Source organism: Condylura cristata, unplaced genomic scaffold, assembly GCF_000260355.1.
Source record: "Condylura cristata isolate star-nosed mole 26May11 unplaced genomic scaffold, ConCri1.0 scaffold00027, whole genome shotgun sequence".
NCBI lineage: Eukaryota > Metazoa > Chordata > Mammalia > Eulipotyphla > Talpidae > Condylura > Condylura cristata.
In genome coordinates this window covers 1,607,271-1,624,607 of record NW_004567128.1, presented here as the reverse complement: position 1 = coordinate 1,624,607, position 17,337 = coordinate 1,607,271, and the positions used below count along the sequence as shown (strand labels likewise).

At 48.1% G+C, this 17,337-nt stretch overlaps 1 protein-coding gene across 3 annotated transcripts in view; it reads left to right on the top strand.

Moving 5' to 3' along the window:
* The window catches only part of MID1 (midline 1), a 90,138-nt gene that overhangs the window by 57,851 nt on the left and 14,950 nt on the right, over positions 1-17,337 (top strand). For all 3 annotated transcript variants that reach the window (XM_004689842.2, XM_004689843.2, XM_012730271.1), the window contains 3 exons: positions 882-989; positions 7,965-8,113; positions 13,753-13,880. In XM_004689842.2, the coding sequence (XP_004689899.1) occupies positions 882-989; positions 7,965-8,113; positions 13,753-13,880 (385 nt within the window). The remainder of the gene's footprint in view (positions 1-881; positions 990-7,964; positions 8,114-13,752; positions 13,881-17,337) is intronic.

Genomic DNA, 17,337 nt, shown 5'->3' with positions numbered 1-17,337 from the left:
CCTTCGTTGCATACGAGTCTTAAAAGTGAGCCATTTGACAATGATCCACCTTTCCCGGACAGTGGCGTGTTTGCACTGCAAAATCCTGGGCTTGGTCTTTCAGATGTGTCCTCGAAGCAAATTTTAATTCTATCTTAATAAAATGATGGCTAACAGGAGGGAAGGCGGGGAGCAAGGTGGGAAGAGCAGGTGGCGTGGGGTTGATTCGAAGTTAGTGGAAGGTTATTAGAAGCTGGGGGGTGGGCAGGTGTGGGACCATATATCTAAAGAGGTGTTAAATAGTATTCCTTAAAGCTTTATATAGTGTTGTTAATCTCAATTAATTCATTAAATTATGCATATGATTATTAGAATACTCAACCATCCTTGTTCTTCTTTGACATCTTTAGAGTGATCCAATACAAAGTTGATGTCTTTGTTTGAAAGAAAAGATAGATAGGCTGTACCCTTGCTACTTTGTTTTTAGAAATTTTGTCCAAAACACATTGATAGCAACCTCTACTCCATAAATAAGTTGTCGTCGTTTTTTTGACTTACTTTTTATGCTTACTGGACCAAAATTGCAGTTCCTTTTAATCATAATAGCAGGGGTTACAGATATATTTCTAGTGTCACTCTTCAACTAATTGGTCAAAACTTCATACATGTTAAGATTCCCAGTCTGTGCCTGCTCAGCAGAAAAGGCTGTATCGTTGCTAACAATGGTTGTCAGAGACAAGAGACGGGTGGAGGGCCTGTCCTGTATTTGCCAGCCCTGCGTCGCCAGGAGAAGAATCACCCTTGAAGCCTCTGTCAGTGATGGCCGAGGCACACTGGTCTGCATGAAAAAGAGGCTTAAATTGAACATGAGGCCAGATAATGTTTACCCTTTTACCCTGCAGGTCAACGCATCACGCCAAGAAGCCAAACTGATGGAGGAGTGTGATCTTCTCATTGAGATCATTCAACAAAGAAGACAAATTATTGGAACCAAGATCAAAGAAGGGAAGGTAAGGTTGTAAGGGCAGAAGACATCATTCTCGGGGGCCGGGGAGGGGGGTGTTACTTCACGTTGGCAAGACCTCCAGTTTCCCTCTGTCCTTGGCTTCCTCGTGGATACATCAGTAGTGTTTCTTTGCCAGCGTTTGCTTATTCTGTGTGAAGTGGTGCTGTGCTACAATACAGTGTTGGCTTTTCCAGCTGCCCTCCTTCCTTGACTCCCAGTTTCTTCATCACCTCACTCTGACCTGTCTCCATCTTCAAACTTCACTCCCGACACAAGCTCTCCTGGTTCTCTTTTGTAAGGCCCTTGTAATTATTTTGGAATTACCCAGATAACCCAGGATAGCCTCCCCCAGCTGAAGGTCCTTACTCACACTTGGCAAAAACACTGTCATCATCTAAGGTGACATTTGAAGAATCCCTGGGGTTAGGATGTGAGCTTCTTTGGGGTCCCCTCATCAGCCTGCAGTGACACTCCCCCACTTCCTGGCCAGCATGGCTTCCTCCCCCTGGCTTAGCGTGAACTTGCCAGGGTGAGGGTTCCTCTTATGAGCTAGAGCAATAGAACGAAGCACTAAAGGGGTGTCCCCAAGTTCTAGTCAAGTGGATGCCTGGAGTTTCTTGCTTTGGTGATAAAGAACTTAGTAAAATAGAAAAGCAAAGAGACACAGCTACCCAAGCAAGATCAGCATCTCCATGGGTCTCCAATGGAACAGACTTTCTCTGTGTCCCATGCATAAGCGACACCAGCCAGCACTTGTCTCTCTCCTGCTGAGTCATTGCACCAGGCACCTTCCTCTCCAGGCCACTGCGTTGTCGTAAAGCTGTGATCGCAGCTGGAGACACAGACGTTAGGGTTTGGCCTGGAAGAGACCAAGGCCACCACATCCTCAGCTCCTGTGCATTGCTAGCTCTGGAAGTGTTGCAGGGAAGGGCCTGGAAGTGTCCTGATGTGTGGGAGACTGAAGGCAGGCCCACTGGTTAGTGCCCTGGGCTGTACAGGACTTCTCAGCTCATTGAGCGAGACTGAAAGATATTATGGCCAATGTCTGCCTAGGGATCACGGCTTTTGTAAACTCAGGCTGAGGAGCCAGGAGCAGATCAATTGCTGGCTTAGAGCCTGGTCCTGCACTATTCCTGAGTCCCCTACAAAGCTGAAGCCTCGAAATGCAGATTATACAGGATTTCTGAATGAGGACCCCCCCAAGGGTGTGTGAAGGTGACTCTGAACCCATTAGATAAGGGAAGCTAAGTAAGGAGGGTGAGAGAGAAATATGAATGACTCCTTCCCTATGAAACGGAAACTCAAATCACAACTCCAAAACACAAAGAAATCTTGAATTTCTAAAAACACAGCCAACAAAATCAGTGAATTTCTAAAAACACAGCCAACAACATTATCTCACCCCAGATGAAATTAATTTTATGGGAAAAGATGAAAAATATGCTCAAGAGGATAAATGAAGGAATGGCTTCTATTTTAAAATAGCAAAAAAAAATTGTGAAACTACCAAAGAAAGAAGAGCATGAAATAAGAAAAAAAATAGATTTGAAAATAACAAATAAGCAGTTTGGGAGATAAAAACGTAGACACTTCCTTAATTAGGGAAACATACACTTTCCCCACGACTCAGCCATTCTCTTGTCTACCAACAGAAATGCAAACTGCCATCCTTCGAGACCCATGCATAAAATTCCACAGCAACCTTATTTATAACAACGCCAAACCAGAAAAGGGCCCAACTTTCCATCGGCAGAGAAATGGGTCGGCAGTTTGTGGCCTGCCTCTGCAGCGGACTGTCCTGCATTCCTCTATGAAAAGAACGAAATGTCAATACACACGACAGTGTGGATGAGTGTCACTATAACCATGGGGACGAAAGAAACCAGACACAAAGTAGTACAGGCCCAAGAGTCTGTTCTTGGGAACTCTAGAAATGACACTTTCTAACCATCATAATGACAGAAACCAAATCAGTGTCTGCTTAGGGGTGAGGGGCAGGGAGGGGCGGCGGGAGGAGCAGTGAGGACAAGATCTGCAGGTCTTGACTGCCGTGACTATTTCATGGGTCTTGAAATACGTGAAAACTTAGCAGACTTTCGCTTTAAATCTGTGCAGTTTGTTCCTACATTTCAGTAGAACTGTCTCTAAGACAAGCAGATGGCATATTTATGTGCTGGAACAGTCTTCAGAGATGAAAGTGAGCGACCTAGGGTGATAGTCCTCACACCAGCTAGTCACAGAAAATAAGCAAGTTTTAAAATGATCGGTGTGGGAGGAGAGCGCTATATAAAACTTGATGAACTACAAAGATTCCTGTCTGCTCTTGGACATGTGCACGTAAACATGCTTAGAAGTGACTGACCTTGAATTCAAGAGAGTGTTTTCGTCTGGAGAGGGACATGGCTGGAATTAGGGAGGAAGGAATGCACAGGGCTTCAGTGCTAGCAATAATGTTTTCCTTCCTTTGGAAAACCAGGCAGTAACGTGATGGAAATTTGGAGATTTGGAAAGCTGGGACTGTGGACAGAAAGTTGTTACCTTTAAAACGGTTTTGAAATTGATCACTCTTTAAAGATTATGCCTTTGCCTACGACGCTACCTCAGAAGACAAGATCAGAAAGCAGACGTGGCTGAGGGCATGGGTGCCCAGCCTGGCTTTCTTTGAGTTCGTGCATTGGCACATGGCCAACGACTAGTTGATCCCGGACCCCGAAACCTAAATGACTGAGCTCTTGGCCAGGGCACAGGTGTCAGCTCCATTTCTAAACAAAGAGCATGGGTGCTGACGCCCTGCAAGTCGGAGAAGCTGGCCAGGGAGGGCAGGTGTGAACTTGGTGCCCAGTGAGGGACTTTGATCCCTGCAGCCATAGCAGTTTGCGGACTCTGAATCCAGAGAGGGGACAGTGGGGGGCTTCTGATTGCACTTGGAAGTGGGGAGTGGAGGGAGAACAGGCAGAATCAAGGACACTGCGAAAGTGAATCACATCAGCCGCATGGCTTTGTCGCCGTCTGCCTCTGGTGCCAAGCACATGGCCGATAGACCTGGTGGAAAGAAACAGTCAAATCCTCCATGTGGGGAGTTGCCAAGCAGGCGGTGTTGGCACACACGAGTACGTACTGGTAATTCCTGCTCTCAGGCCATTGTGCATTCTTTGAAATAAGCAGCTAGGCAGCCTTTATGCTTGAACCAACTGAAGAGTCTCAAGCAGGAGACTCCCCAGGAAAGCACTGTCTTCTTTTTTCAGTAGCAGGAGATAAGTGTCGTGTCAACACATGAGATGCCGACAGCAAACTCCAGATTTAGCAAATTATGTGTTTACTGTGCAGGCATAGATCTATGGTCGAAGGCTGAAGCTGCAGAGAATAGGGTCCCTTCTCTTCACTGCTTTTATGTTCTAATAAATGTCTGAAATTTGGGATCACTAACTTGGACTTAACGTTTCAGTTTTTCCATAGCTTGATGGAATTTCTGGGTACAGGCCTCATTGTCAGCTCAGATTCTCCTGTTAATGGCTGACCATTTGTTTGGACACACAATTTTGGGATGGGAATCCTACTTACATGAAATCACGTGTATAGACGCATTTCAAATGCATGCAAAAAAAAATAAAGAGCTACGTTTTGAAGCATGTGGAAGGCATGTTAATAAACAGCAAATAAATTGATATCAGAGGCCTATGTCCCCACTAAAAGGAGATTCTGACACACAGGCTCTTTCCATAGTGCATATGGAGTGAACGCCAAAGCTTACAACATACAATCACACTTCCCTAAGGAAAGAATAGCATCGAGGCCCTCCCTGGTGGCGCAGGGGTTAAAGCACAGCACTAAGAAGCTAAAGCCACGTGCGCATGAGTTCGATCCCCGCCTGCCCCGGAGGTGACCACATGGAGCGGCAGACCTCTCCTGACCCTCCCGCTGCTCCCCTCAGCAGTGGACTTCGTCGATCTGCCTGTTCTGCTCCCCACTCTGTCCCTGGTGAATCCTCTCACCCTCCGTATCTCTGGCCTGTACCCCAGTTCTGTATGAATAAATAAATCTTAAAAAAAAAGAATAACATCGACAGAAACATTTCCCTGCAGCCGTGACCTGCAGATAATCAGTATCTAGTACTTCTTTTAAAATCCTACATTTTATTCATCTGGTCAGAACTTTTGTTTTGCGATAATATTTATTTTTAAAATTTAAATAATTTTTTAAACCCAAGATATCAAAATATTATTTCAAAATCTAATCAATGTAAACATTACTGAACTCGTTAACATTTTTCTGTCCTAGGTATTTGAAATAAATTATTTTTTACACAATTGGAACTAGTCACATTTCAAGTGTTCAGTATTTTAAGGTAATATAAATCAGTGTTTCCTAAAAAAAAAAAATAGTATTTTGCTAACTGCTTAGTGTAGTTAGTGTAGTTGGTTGTATGTCTCGCAGGATGTGTTCTAAATAAGGGCCATCTAGTCAGGGTCATTTGAGTTGCCAGACTTTTCCTATAAAGGGCCAGATAGGGAGTACGTAAGGCCTTGTCATGTAGTCTCTGTTGCATCAGCTCCTCTCTGCCCAGCATGGTGAGAGAGCAGCTGTAAAGGTTCATAAGCAAGTGAATGTGGCAGTGTGCCAATAAAACTTTATTTATACAAACAGGTTGCAGTTAGATGTGGCCCCAGAGACTGTAGTTTGTGAATTCCTAACTTCAAACAGTGTTTTTTTCTCTTTCTTTTACTATAACCTACAGTAAGAAGTATGTATGATATCAAATCCAGCACACACACCCCCACACGCACAAGAAAAATTTTATACAACATTTTTAATATAAAACCCAACTTGTCCTTTCTTTCAAGAATGCATTCTGCAGCTCTTCTCCTCCTATTTGGTTGTTTAAGGTTAATCCTTAACTGTATGACTCACCTGTCACCTGCAGATCCAAAATCATCCTTACTTGTTCAAACACAGTTTCCTGCAGTTCTCTCAACGACAGCTTCTCACCTAGGATATTGGAGAGTAGACACAAGCATCTACAGGTTTTCTTGAAGTAAGGTCCCAGGCTGATTCTTGCATACACCAAGGTTGGGAAACTCCAGCCTCCCTGGTCAATGGAGTTGTACCCTGAACTAAAATGAAACTTATCTCCAACAATTGCTTTGTATGAGTATTCCTGTATTTTCACAGGAGACCTTTTTGGCGTGCCTCAGTTTGCGCATGACTTAGAGCTTCTTTTCTTTTCTCTTCCTCTTATGTCACTTTGAATTTCCAGTATCATGCTAGAAGAGGAGAAAGAAGAAAATGAATTTCAGGCCCCACTACAGTTGCATCTGTGTGGCCACAATCAGGCTGACCCAAAGGATAGTCAACATCTGAAATTATTCTAATGGAATATTTTGACCTTCTTTTTCTTCTGTTAGAATGTGTCAGTCATCTTTGATTCTGCCCTGTAATTTAAAGCATTCTTAAAGTTGTGTATTAAATTTTCCATTCTCTTGATTTACTCTAGGGAGAAGTTAGTTTTCCTTCCTCTGCCAGCTTCTCACGGTTGTTCTGATATCTTAAATTGGGCTCTGTGCCTCTTCATATATTCACGTTAGAAGCAAGAGTCTGTCTGATGTAAACTCAGTGTTACATTATTCAACTAATGAACACAGTTGACCTGCTGTAGATGATCACTGTAACTATCATGAGTTGAGTCTTTCACCAGGCCCAGGGTCACAGACTGTGTGACCAAAGTTTTGACATTGCACTCTCTAACTCTTTACTTGCAAGAATCTGTCTCCCTCGCGCCTCTTGCCGCTACTCAGCTCAGGCCTACTTCCCTTTGTTTGCTGGAATCGGACGTTCCTCAGAGGCCTCAAGTTCTGACATCTCCTTCCTTCCTTTTCTCTGACGGGAGTTGCACAGGGATGATAATGATTTGGAGAAAGAAGGAATTTCTTGGAGTTTGCAGGATTTCTGGAGGGAGCCTGAGCCAGCCTTGTCTGTAAGACAGATTAACTGGCCTCCTCCCTACCCCTTCACCCAGGGCTGTTTTCCATTCCGGAATGATCATGAAGCCGGCCAAGACCTGTCCCAGGCTGTGTGGATGGGCAGCAGGTCCAATTAGTGGTCTAATTTTAACTTGGCTTCTGGCCGGCGGACTGCATCTCACCCAGTTTCAAACACCAGCGCCATCGGTCAAGTGGGCTGCCCTGGACTTATCTGGGCCTGCCCAGAGGTTATGGCCATGTACGTTTCAGGCTCGTTTTCAAGCCAGGCAGAATCAGGAACTGGAATGGAGGTTGGAAGCAAACGTGCATTTTTATTGCCGACCGGGAAACGCTTATCAAAATAGTTCTTAGTTATCAAGTAAGCACAAAGTGCCTGGAAATGGCGTTCCCGGTGAGGGGAATGGCCCAGCTGTGCTTTTTTTGGCTTTCTCTCATCTGCGCAACAGGAAAAATATTAATCAATGGAAAAATGCACCCTTTCTGTTAATTCAACACGAGTTTGAGATAGTGTGGGAAATAGTAATACCTAGTGGCTTCCATCACCATTTTGTTACATGGAGTGCAGAGAACTCTTTCGAAAATGTTTTTCACTTAAGCTGTACATTTGCACTTGTAGAGATACTATATTTTCTTGGTGGCCCAGCTGAGAACCTGAGATAAGGATGAGGTTCAGCAATTGTGTGGAATACTCCAGGGAAGAAGTCTGCTAACCCTCTCTCACTTCCCACTGGCCACCTCGTTCCCATCCACGGGGAAGCAATTCACAAATCAGCGTTTCCTTCTAAAACAAATTAGCAGCACTTCTCCAAGAAGATAAAGGATCATCAAGACAAGGGTGCCTCGGCTGGGGTTTCCATGTTTCAGCCTCTCTCCATACCTGCTCTCTGAACGAACACGTTCATTAAAAAAATGCCTAACAAAAGGCACCCGGCAGGGGCCCAGCGGCTGGCCTCCATGAAACCAGCCTCCTCACACAACCCTCTTTGTTTCTATTGTTCAAGGTGATGAGGCTTCGCAAACTGGCTCAGCAGATTGCAAACTGCAAACAGTGCATCGAGCGCTCCGCCTCGCTCATCGCGCAAGCCGAGCACTCTCTGAAGGAGAACGACCATGCGCGTTTCCTGCAGACCGCCAAGAATATCACTGAGAGGTGAGTGCGGGGGCTGCTGGGAAATTCTCTGGCCTGGGCTGTCTGTCAGGTGGGATTGGTTGGCCAGGGCCTTGCCTAGCTTTTGTTTTCACTTTCGAGGCTGAGTACCAGAGTGAATAGAGGCTTTGAGTTGCTTTGTTCCGGCTAAAGATGCTTCCCTTTGACAAGCCAAAGCCCTTTCAGCAGCAGCCTGGAGTTCAAGGCCTTTGAAACAAGAGTCCCCCAGTTAGAATAAAATCAATCTGGTTTTAGGGGGTGAACAGCTTATGATGGCACAAAAACAGCATTTATTGTGACTCTCAGACCTGATCTTATCTTGCACTTCATAACAAAGAATCAAAATGAAGACAAAAACATAAAAGGGAATCTTTTCTTCCATCGCTGGCTAATCTATTTTTAAAAATCACCAGGTGTTGTTTTCTGTGAGGCCTGCTTTCATCCCGCGTCTCCTGAAAAAGGTCAAGGCTGACTCAAACAGGAGACAGAGGACCAAACTGTCAACCTCAGGCCTCCTTTTAAAACGTCCCCTCGCTCTAGCGTGAGGAGCGTGAGTGATAGGCTTTGCCTGCTCGGCTGGGTAGAGGCACCGACGCGGGCGGTGCCCTCATCCCCGATCGCCTATGGCAATGCCAGCGGAGCCAGGGCTGCCATCCTGCCTAGATGGCGTCTCCAAAGGAGGCCAGCGGTCCCGACTCCATTCATTTGAATTTCCCGGGTCATCTGACCGTTAAGTCCCAGAATGTGTGAACGCTAGAACCCTGGCACGGAAGACCTCCACAGCCCGCGCTAGCTGGTCTTCATCCTTATCTCATCCTCAGATTCCCCTCTGTGCTTCTTTTTAGAGTTATTTATTTATGCACACAGCACTGGGGTTAGGGCCAGGGGTGCGGGGTGGGGGCTGAGAGGATTCTCCAGAGACAGAGTGGGGAACAGCACAGGCAGATCTACTAGAATACACTGCTGAGGGGAGCAGCGGGCGGGTCAGGAGAGGTCTGCACCCTGTGGGTCACTCCGTGGCTGGGGATGGGACTCGAGCTGCAGGGGCTGCGGTAGCTTCATAGTACTGCGCTGTGACCTGTTGCGCCACCAGGGAGGGCCCGATTCCCTTTTATGTTCTTGTCTTCCTTTTGATTCTGTCATTCAATGCAAATAAGAGTTTTCCCATAAAGGGCCAGAGACAGTTTTTTCCCTTTGCAGGTTGGAAGTGTTCGGTCGCCATCCCCTGAGGCCGCCATTGCAGCTCCTCGGTGGGCGCCAGTAAGACAATTTACAGAAACAGGCAACAGGCCAGACTTGGTCTGCCGACTGGATTTTGCTAACTCCCAGCGGCGGGAAAAAAAGTACTATCTTCTAACTTGAATTTCTTCAAGGAAGGAGAAAGAAAACTAACATTTATTGAGTGCTGACTTCTGTTGGACACTGTACTAATTCCAAAAGATCACGGGGAGGGAGGAATTGAAATTTCCATTTCCAGTGTGCTTTCAGTGAGAGTACCATCCAGTATTTTTATAAGTCTGGTCTAGTATCCAGCTATTTCTTGGATTTGACAGAATTTCCGTCTGCGACTGGTTAGATACTTATCTCTTTCAAAGAATGAGGATAACAGCTGGTTAGCATCCTCGTGTATCCTCCGAATGATCTCCTCCCTACTCAAAGAGAAGCCAGTTTCTTCCCTCGTGACTGCGAGACTCCAAGTGTTTCATTGTGCCCACTGCTCTCACGTGGACTCCGTCCAGTCGCCTTATATCCATGCTGAAGTTAAAGCTGCCAACAGCACGAATCGTCAGTGTGTCTAGGACACTGCTGACTAGACGCTGTCTCCACTTAGGGCCTGATTTCCAGCTGGGCCCAGGAGCACGCCCTCCAGCCCTCCAGAACTGGGTGCTATGTTCCTCAGGCTCCCTAAAAATACAGTCAAGTGTGACATGAATACGTTCTCACCTAGAGAAGAGAAAGGGTATTGCCCAGAAAGTTAAGATAGAGCATTCTGGAAAAGTCCTGGCTGTGACGTGTGGCCTAAGCTGGTGGGTGCCCACAGGTGCTTGCCCTCAGAACCAGCAGGTCGTACCTGGCCCCATTCAGCTGAGCTGCTACCGGACATCTCATCAAGAACGGAAGTCTGAATTCTCTTTCCCCAAATGAACCATGTAATGCACTGTATGCGCTCAAGCCTCACACTTATGCAGTTGTGTGGAGTGACTGCAAAAGCATTCCCTGAGTCCAGGCACGAGAAGGTGGGCCCACCGCTTGTGAGGGGTCTTAACTTCCCGCAGCTTTCAATCCGTAGTGTCCACGTACCTTGTCCCTCTATTTCTGCAGCCCCTCTTTCCACCTCCGTGAGTTCTCCTGATTGACCCCTGCACCTTCTGCCTTGCCAGAGCCAGGATGTGGTAGGGCATTTGGGAAATCTCAAGCAGACCAAAGCGAACCAATTTTGTTACTGTGAGAGCTCCCTGGGCTTTGCTGTGCGGTGTGCCTTGCCAAACGCCTGCCCCACAGAGCCCTGTTAGGTGAGGGGCGAGGGGGGCTGGTGCAGGCTTCAGTCCAGCCTCTTCCGCTCTGTGGCAGAAACCTGTGAGCTGTGAGGCTCTAGACCCATTCTAGAAAGCGATTCATGTGTGGCTTGCGACTGAGTGTCGTGATTAGGGGCATCAAAATAGAAGCAGGAACAGGTAGTAACGTGTGGCCTCCCTCTTCGGCGCCAATGGGACACATTGTCCTTCTTTGCCAGAATATTCTAAGAGCTGAGCACGCACGCCCGCACTCACAAGCATGCCCACACACGTGCACTCGCTCTCTCGCCCTCGCGCGCCAAAAAAGCTGAGAAAGTGGAAGAGCACTCAGCACTGGTGGATTTGGGCAGCTTATCTGAAAGGCTCGCGATGGGCAACAGGGATTTCGAGATTAAAACTTGGCCTAAAATGTTGAATTCGGCAGGTGTCCCGTGGCCTGTCATGTCAATTAAGAATTTGAAATTGTCGCCAAAGATAAGTCTCTTTCCTCCCATCAGAAAATGTGTAGGTGTTAAAGCGGCGGTAACGTCCAAAGATGCTTGCTGTCAGTCTCTGCCAGGCGGAGGGACCTGCCGCCTCCCGCCCCCCCCCCCGGGGCCGCCGCCGTGGTCACGGCCTTCCCAACAGCGTTGTTGGGCCAAAGTGGGACTTGGCTTATGGTGGGACGTCTAACTGGGGCGCCGTGGGTCTGAAACCCTGCAGGGCGGGCCTGCAGGAGGTTCCTGCCACCGGACAGGACGTGCCAAGGCAAAACCCTCTTTTCTGAACAGATGAGCGCCACCCCCTTCTTCCCTGCGAGGCCCAAGGGCAGGCAGCGTGAGGTGCCACTTTTGTGGTAGCTCCTTGGCTGCGCCCGGGGCCATCTTGAGAAAATGAATTGGGGCTTTCACTTTGAAGTGTTCCTTTGAGGAGACCGCAGGTACTACGGCAGTTCTCTTATCGGCGTCCACGCCAGCACTGGGGGCTCCCAGGCATCCTTTAAGTACTGTGTAGACACTCGTTCAACACCCCTCGGGCTGCTCTGAAGCTTGTGGCACTTTCGCATGTACAGTCATAAGGAAAGCGTGTCTGAAGCACCATGTGCCCATTTGTGAGAGCTGTGTGACCCACCAGGCTACGGCGCCACCGTCAGCAAGTCTTCAGTTCGGCTCCCCTGGCCGTGAGGTTCAGCGAACAGCTTACACAGTGCAGCTGCCCGCTGCTTCCCGGTGAGAAGGGCGAGCGCTGGATTCAGTCTCCACCCCGCTCCCAGCACCTCCACTTTCGTGTCCAGCGCGCCTCAGCAGGCTCTCATTGTGGGGCCCGGGAGCACCCTGGGGGCACCTTGTTGCTCTTCCTCCCCACCACCCTCCCTTTCCAACACTGAAAATGTGCCAGAAATACGAATTTAGAAACTTTATCCGTGAGGAGGTTGAGCAATTTGCAGGTAGAACTTTTTTCCTTGAGGTGACATGTGTAGGACATCAAATTAGACGTCTAGTATGTGTTAAGTCAGCGGCGTGTTGAACCTTCACAAAGGGCGTGCGAGCTCACCACCCTGCTCCCCTTCTGTAGTCCTGACATCTCCCTGGAGAAGACCATCCCCACAAAGCACGTGCGTTCCCTGGGCTGCCCCACCCCCAGTCTGCTTTCTGTCTCCACGAGTCTGCCTGTCCCGGGCCTTCCTGCCCTGGGAAACACACACCGGGCCCCAGCGCCCGCCTCCTCCCCCGGCCGGTGCTCGGAGATCCATCCTGGCGGTAGCTGGCGCCGCCTTTCATGGTGAATGGGAGAGGTCACCGTGTGGCTGTGCCAGGGAACAGCACACGGACAGTCCAGACAACAGGCTGCATGTGGGGTGGTTGTAACCTGCCTGGGTGTGTCAGGTGACACCTGGGTGAGTTTGCGTAGGACATTGTGGTATCTGCTTAGTGACAAGCTCGCCTAACCACGGATTTCGCGGTGCACGTCCTTGTCATTCATCAGCACTTGCCTGGATTGCCGAGATCTAGTATTTGCAAAATCCCAAACTTTAAGACCAATGAAAGATGCAAGAGGAGATAAATCTCTTGGGGTAGCCAGACTGAAAATTTTCTAGCACAGGCCTGGAATTCGCCTCCTGGCTGTAGCCAGCTAGCTCTGTGGCCTCGTATAAATGGGCATCAGGGCCCTTCATCAGGAAACAAGTAGCTTGATTTAGACTAAATCACTTCAAAGTGTGTCTTCTCTCAGAAATTGCCAGCACCCTACACAGAGACCTACCGGCAGTGGGTCCTCGGCGAGCTGAAGGCGCCAGAATCCCCGAGACACCTCCCGCCACCATGTTCTTGTCTCCAAGAGAATCACTTGCACTTTTTAATTAGTGCAAATAGTCTGCTGCAGTAACGGAGCTCTCCCAATCAAGCTGAGGATGCATCACAGCAGAGTGATACTTGGTAGCACCTGGCCTTATGGTCCATAAATGAGGAAGCCTAAGAGGCGAAACCATGTGTCCACTGGAGGAATTTGCAAGAGAGCTCATGAATATTTTCCATGGCATCTGCTGGGAACATGGTGCAAGAAAATGAATACAAGGAGCATGAAAACGAGCCAGGCAAAAACTCCTTTTTCAATGTTTATTTTAGAGAGAGGCTAGTAATTGATTAAACTAATCCAATATCTGGAAACATTCTTTTTTAATCTTCGCTTTGCCTTTTATGCAGTTTGAAATTTTGGAGACTCCTCTTTGAAGTGCAGAAGGGCCGAGTCAGGAAGGAACGAACAGTTTCCCAGACAGATGTGTGAAGAAACGCCCGCGGCTGCGTGCTTCTCGCTGCGTTAGATGGCCGGGGCCAGGCTTTTAAATGCACAGCACCACGAAATAGGAATATTCTTTTGCCTCCAAGGGGACTTTTTTCCGATAGTAAAAAGGATGGGGATAGCTCCGTCGCTCCCAGCCCCCCTTTTTCCCTCCAGCCCCGTCCACTTGCATCGTATTGACATGGCCCCCTTCTGTGGTGCGTTTTAAGGCTCCCGTAAAACCGTGCTATTTGTTAGTGGCTTTTCTCTTCCTCTTAGTTTTGTCATTCCTGAGGAGTGATGGGGAAGTCCTCTTGACATTTCCAAAACGATGAAGTTTCATCCTGATGTATTTGTTTTAAATTACAGGGTCTCCATGGCAACTGCATCCTCTCAGGTCTTAATTCCTGAAATCAACCTCAACGACACATTTGATACCTTTGCCTTAGACTTTTCTAGAGAGAAGAAACTGCTAGAATGCCTGGATTACCTTACAGGTATTGTCTTTTGCTTTTTCGATAATATGTGTGCATTCGGCGCCACCAGATCAAGTCCCTAAAAACCAGCTTCTGGTTTAGCACTTAGCTAAGCACTTAGGTTTCTGACTTAGCACTCTTTTTCCCGTTGATGCTCCGCCAAAGAACACAGTCCAAGATAAATAGGGGACAGCTTTCATGAGAGGCACACTCAGCACCGTTTCCCTGACTCTCAGAGCATGGGCACAAACAATAGCCCTGTTGGCCAGGAGAGAGATGGGAAGGTAGGCTGGCTCGTTCCCATTTCACGTCAGCAAGACATCTGCTCTCACAGCGCCTGGGCTGAGACAAGATGGCCGCTAACGCTGAGTGGGCGTCTGCCCTGCTCCAGTTCTTTGTACTGTAACCTTTTTTTAATCCTAACAACATCGATTTAGGTCAGGTATTGTCACTCTCACTCTGCAGATGACAGAGTCATCCATCTTGCTGGGGGCCAGAGAGCCCAGCAGGTCCAGAATTAGGATTTGGCTGGGTCTGTACAGACTCACAAGACCTCTGCTCTTTCTAGTAAAAGATAGAGTTTTGCCTTGGCCAAGGTCGCCATGGCAAATGTCCCAACCGTTCTTTTTGGATTTTTGGTTCCTTGGTTCGGCCTTTTGTTTTTTGTTGGGTTTTTGGGGGTCAAGGAGGGGTCAAGCCTGAAAAGCAGAAGCAGCTATCATAAAAGAAAACCGCAGACTTTGCTTTTTCTTTGTTTAGACGAACTTACTGGTGTTAGCCTAAGCCACTGGGCCTGGCAGCTGCGCCGCCAGTGTGCACAGTCCTAGCCCACACAGCCTCCAAGAAGACACACCCCGACCAACGCAGTGCATTCTTGGCTTCTCCACTTAGTTCTCTCCGTGGGAGAGTAGCTGGGGAAGGTGAAGCAGGAGAGAGGGAACGTTGTGTCATGTTTATTCTTACAGTCCGGAGAGAGACAGCAAGGAGTTCTGTATTCAAAGAGCATTGCACTCGGCAGATCATTTTTTATTTCACAAGAACCCCAGCTGCTGTTTTTAGCATTTGCAAGGAGGAGAGTCACCCTGCAAATTTCTTATCTTATGTAATTTTCTCTGTTAAACTATACTACTCCTATTAAGGAAGAAAGAAATCGACTCAGAAGGCACTAACAGTAAGGACCCAAATTTGGTTTCAAATATTTCTGAATATAGCCATCCTCCTTTTTGAAGCTTTTAACGCTGAGACTTATCTGTGCTAACACCACCCAGTACCGTTCGCGACGGTAGAACATTCTATAATGTACTGTCCAGGATGGCAGCTACCTGCTACATGGGACTACTGAAAACTTGAGAGGTGGCGAGTGAGCTTTTACTTTCATTTAGCCTAAATTTCACTGATCTCTGAAGAGCCCCATGTAGCTCACAGCTGCCGAACTAGACAAGCAGGCCTCGGCTTCGTCAGCTGAGCTGCTTTCATGGACTACAACCTATTCAAAATCCTATTGTTTCTGCTCTCATTTGGGGGTGAAGATGGTTGCACAAGAAAAGAATCCCATCAGCAGCCAGCTGAGCCCCCAAGGAGTGTTGCCCAGAGAACAGAGGGTGCGAGCCTGGCCCGGGAGCAGCTGGGGACGGCCTTGAGCCGCAGGCACGTTCTCCACTCCCGCTCTGCTGTGCCACTGCCACATGGTCACACTGTGACGGTGCTGCCTCCACGCACGCGACTCAAGTCCTAGGCCAGGGGAGAGGGCGGCGGGCGGGTCCCAAAAGCTCTGCCAGCCAGTTTGCCTTTGCTCAGAAGACCCAGCCAGCGAACTTCTGCTTGTGTGTCATGGCCAGATGCATATCACACGGCCATGCCGAGGGCAGAGAAGACCGGAAAGCATCTGGTTGGGCACATGGCCCTTCTGCCCAAAGTCAGGGTCTTGTGGACGAGAATGTGTCCTCCCGGCTCCCAAGAGTCGGCGACCAGCGGTTCAGTGACGCCTGGGCGCGCTAGTCTCTGGACCCCAGAGTGCCGAGCCGAGGGCCATCGTGAAAGTAGTTTGGACTGAATGGTGATGTGTACGCCGAGCTGAGGGCCATGTGGGCACCTGCTATTATGCCCTCCTAATTGACAGCCTCAAATACAAATCTGGCCATTTCTAGACATAACATCCACCCTGGCCGTAACGTACGATGCTTGGCTGATACTGCCAAGTCCAAATAGTTTAGCAGACGTTTATAAGCAGGAAGCGGAGTGTTTGTGGAGTTTTAGCCCACCATTCCTTGCATCCTGTTTATGATAGAGGCAAGAAAATAACAGCTCTGGTACCAAGTCCGTGGATATTGAGATTGGCGGCCGGCTGCTCTTCTCGTTTACAATAAATTGGGTATTGGCTTTTCAGGACAAACCCACTGAGTTTACAGTTAGAGCGGGGTTGGCCCGCCCGACTGCGAGAACAAGATTTTTTCCCAGTGACGTGCCTCTAAGTGGTATGTCAAGTTAACTACCCGGAGAGGTGACATTTCCTCCCTGATGGTGGCCACTGCCATGTGTCTCGTAGCTCTATGACTGCTCGGAACATAAGTTTTCTTTGTTTCTTCACATATTGCTGTGCAGAAAAGACAAAATCTTCAGACAATGGTAGCTGGAGGCTCCCAAGCACTGTTGCACTTACAGGAGGATAAGTCTTTCTCCATGCAGGGGTTGCCACACCAACAGCAACCACACAGACAATGATAAGCATGTTTCACGATGTAGCTGGGCCTTCCCCACAGACCGCAGCTCCAGACGGGTGCTGCGGATTCATGCGCACCCAAGTCACAGCACCCGGTGGCAATCTTGCCGTGACATGCCAGGAGACAGATCGCACACATACCCAGGAAGAACGCTCTCGGGCTCTGTGAGCCCTTCTACCTCACTGCACAACCCTCCTGCAGTGGCTGCCATGTTGCACATGCCCAGTCATGTTTATGGAATTCAGCCACCAACAGACAACGCGGAGTTAATTGGTTTTATCCAGCACATACAGAAATGATCCTTGCCCTGGGTATAACTTCAGGTGGTAAAGCAAGGACCTGAAATGATCGATTTTATTTCTTTAATGGAAATTTTATTCTCTTCTGTCGCTTTTTTTATTTTTACTTTTTTTAACTTTTATATATGTTTTTGCATCATTCTTCATGTTTGTACAATGTATGCTTTCTCATGACCAGTTAGTTTTACATGGACCATCCTCATGGTCAATTTCATGGCCAACTTTTCTCCTTTTTTGTCTTTGTGCGGGATTCCTTGTTCCTAATCAAACTTTACAGCAGGACAGAAAGCCAGGGCTGCCACTGATCTGTAGAGTGAGGATATCTTTCTCCTTCTGGAGTTAGGTCCCGGTGCAGAGGAGAGTGGAAGACAGCCTAGATCCGGTCTGTAAACCAGGGCGCGGCAAACGTACTGTGGGAGCCAGACAGCAAACAGCTGAGGTTTCAGGGCATACGGTCAC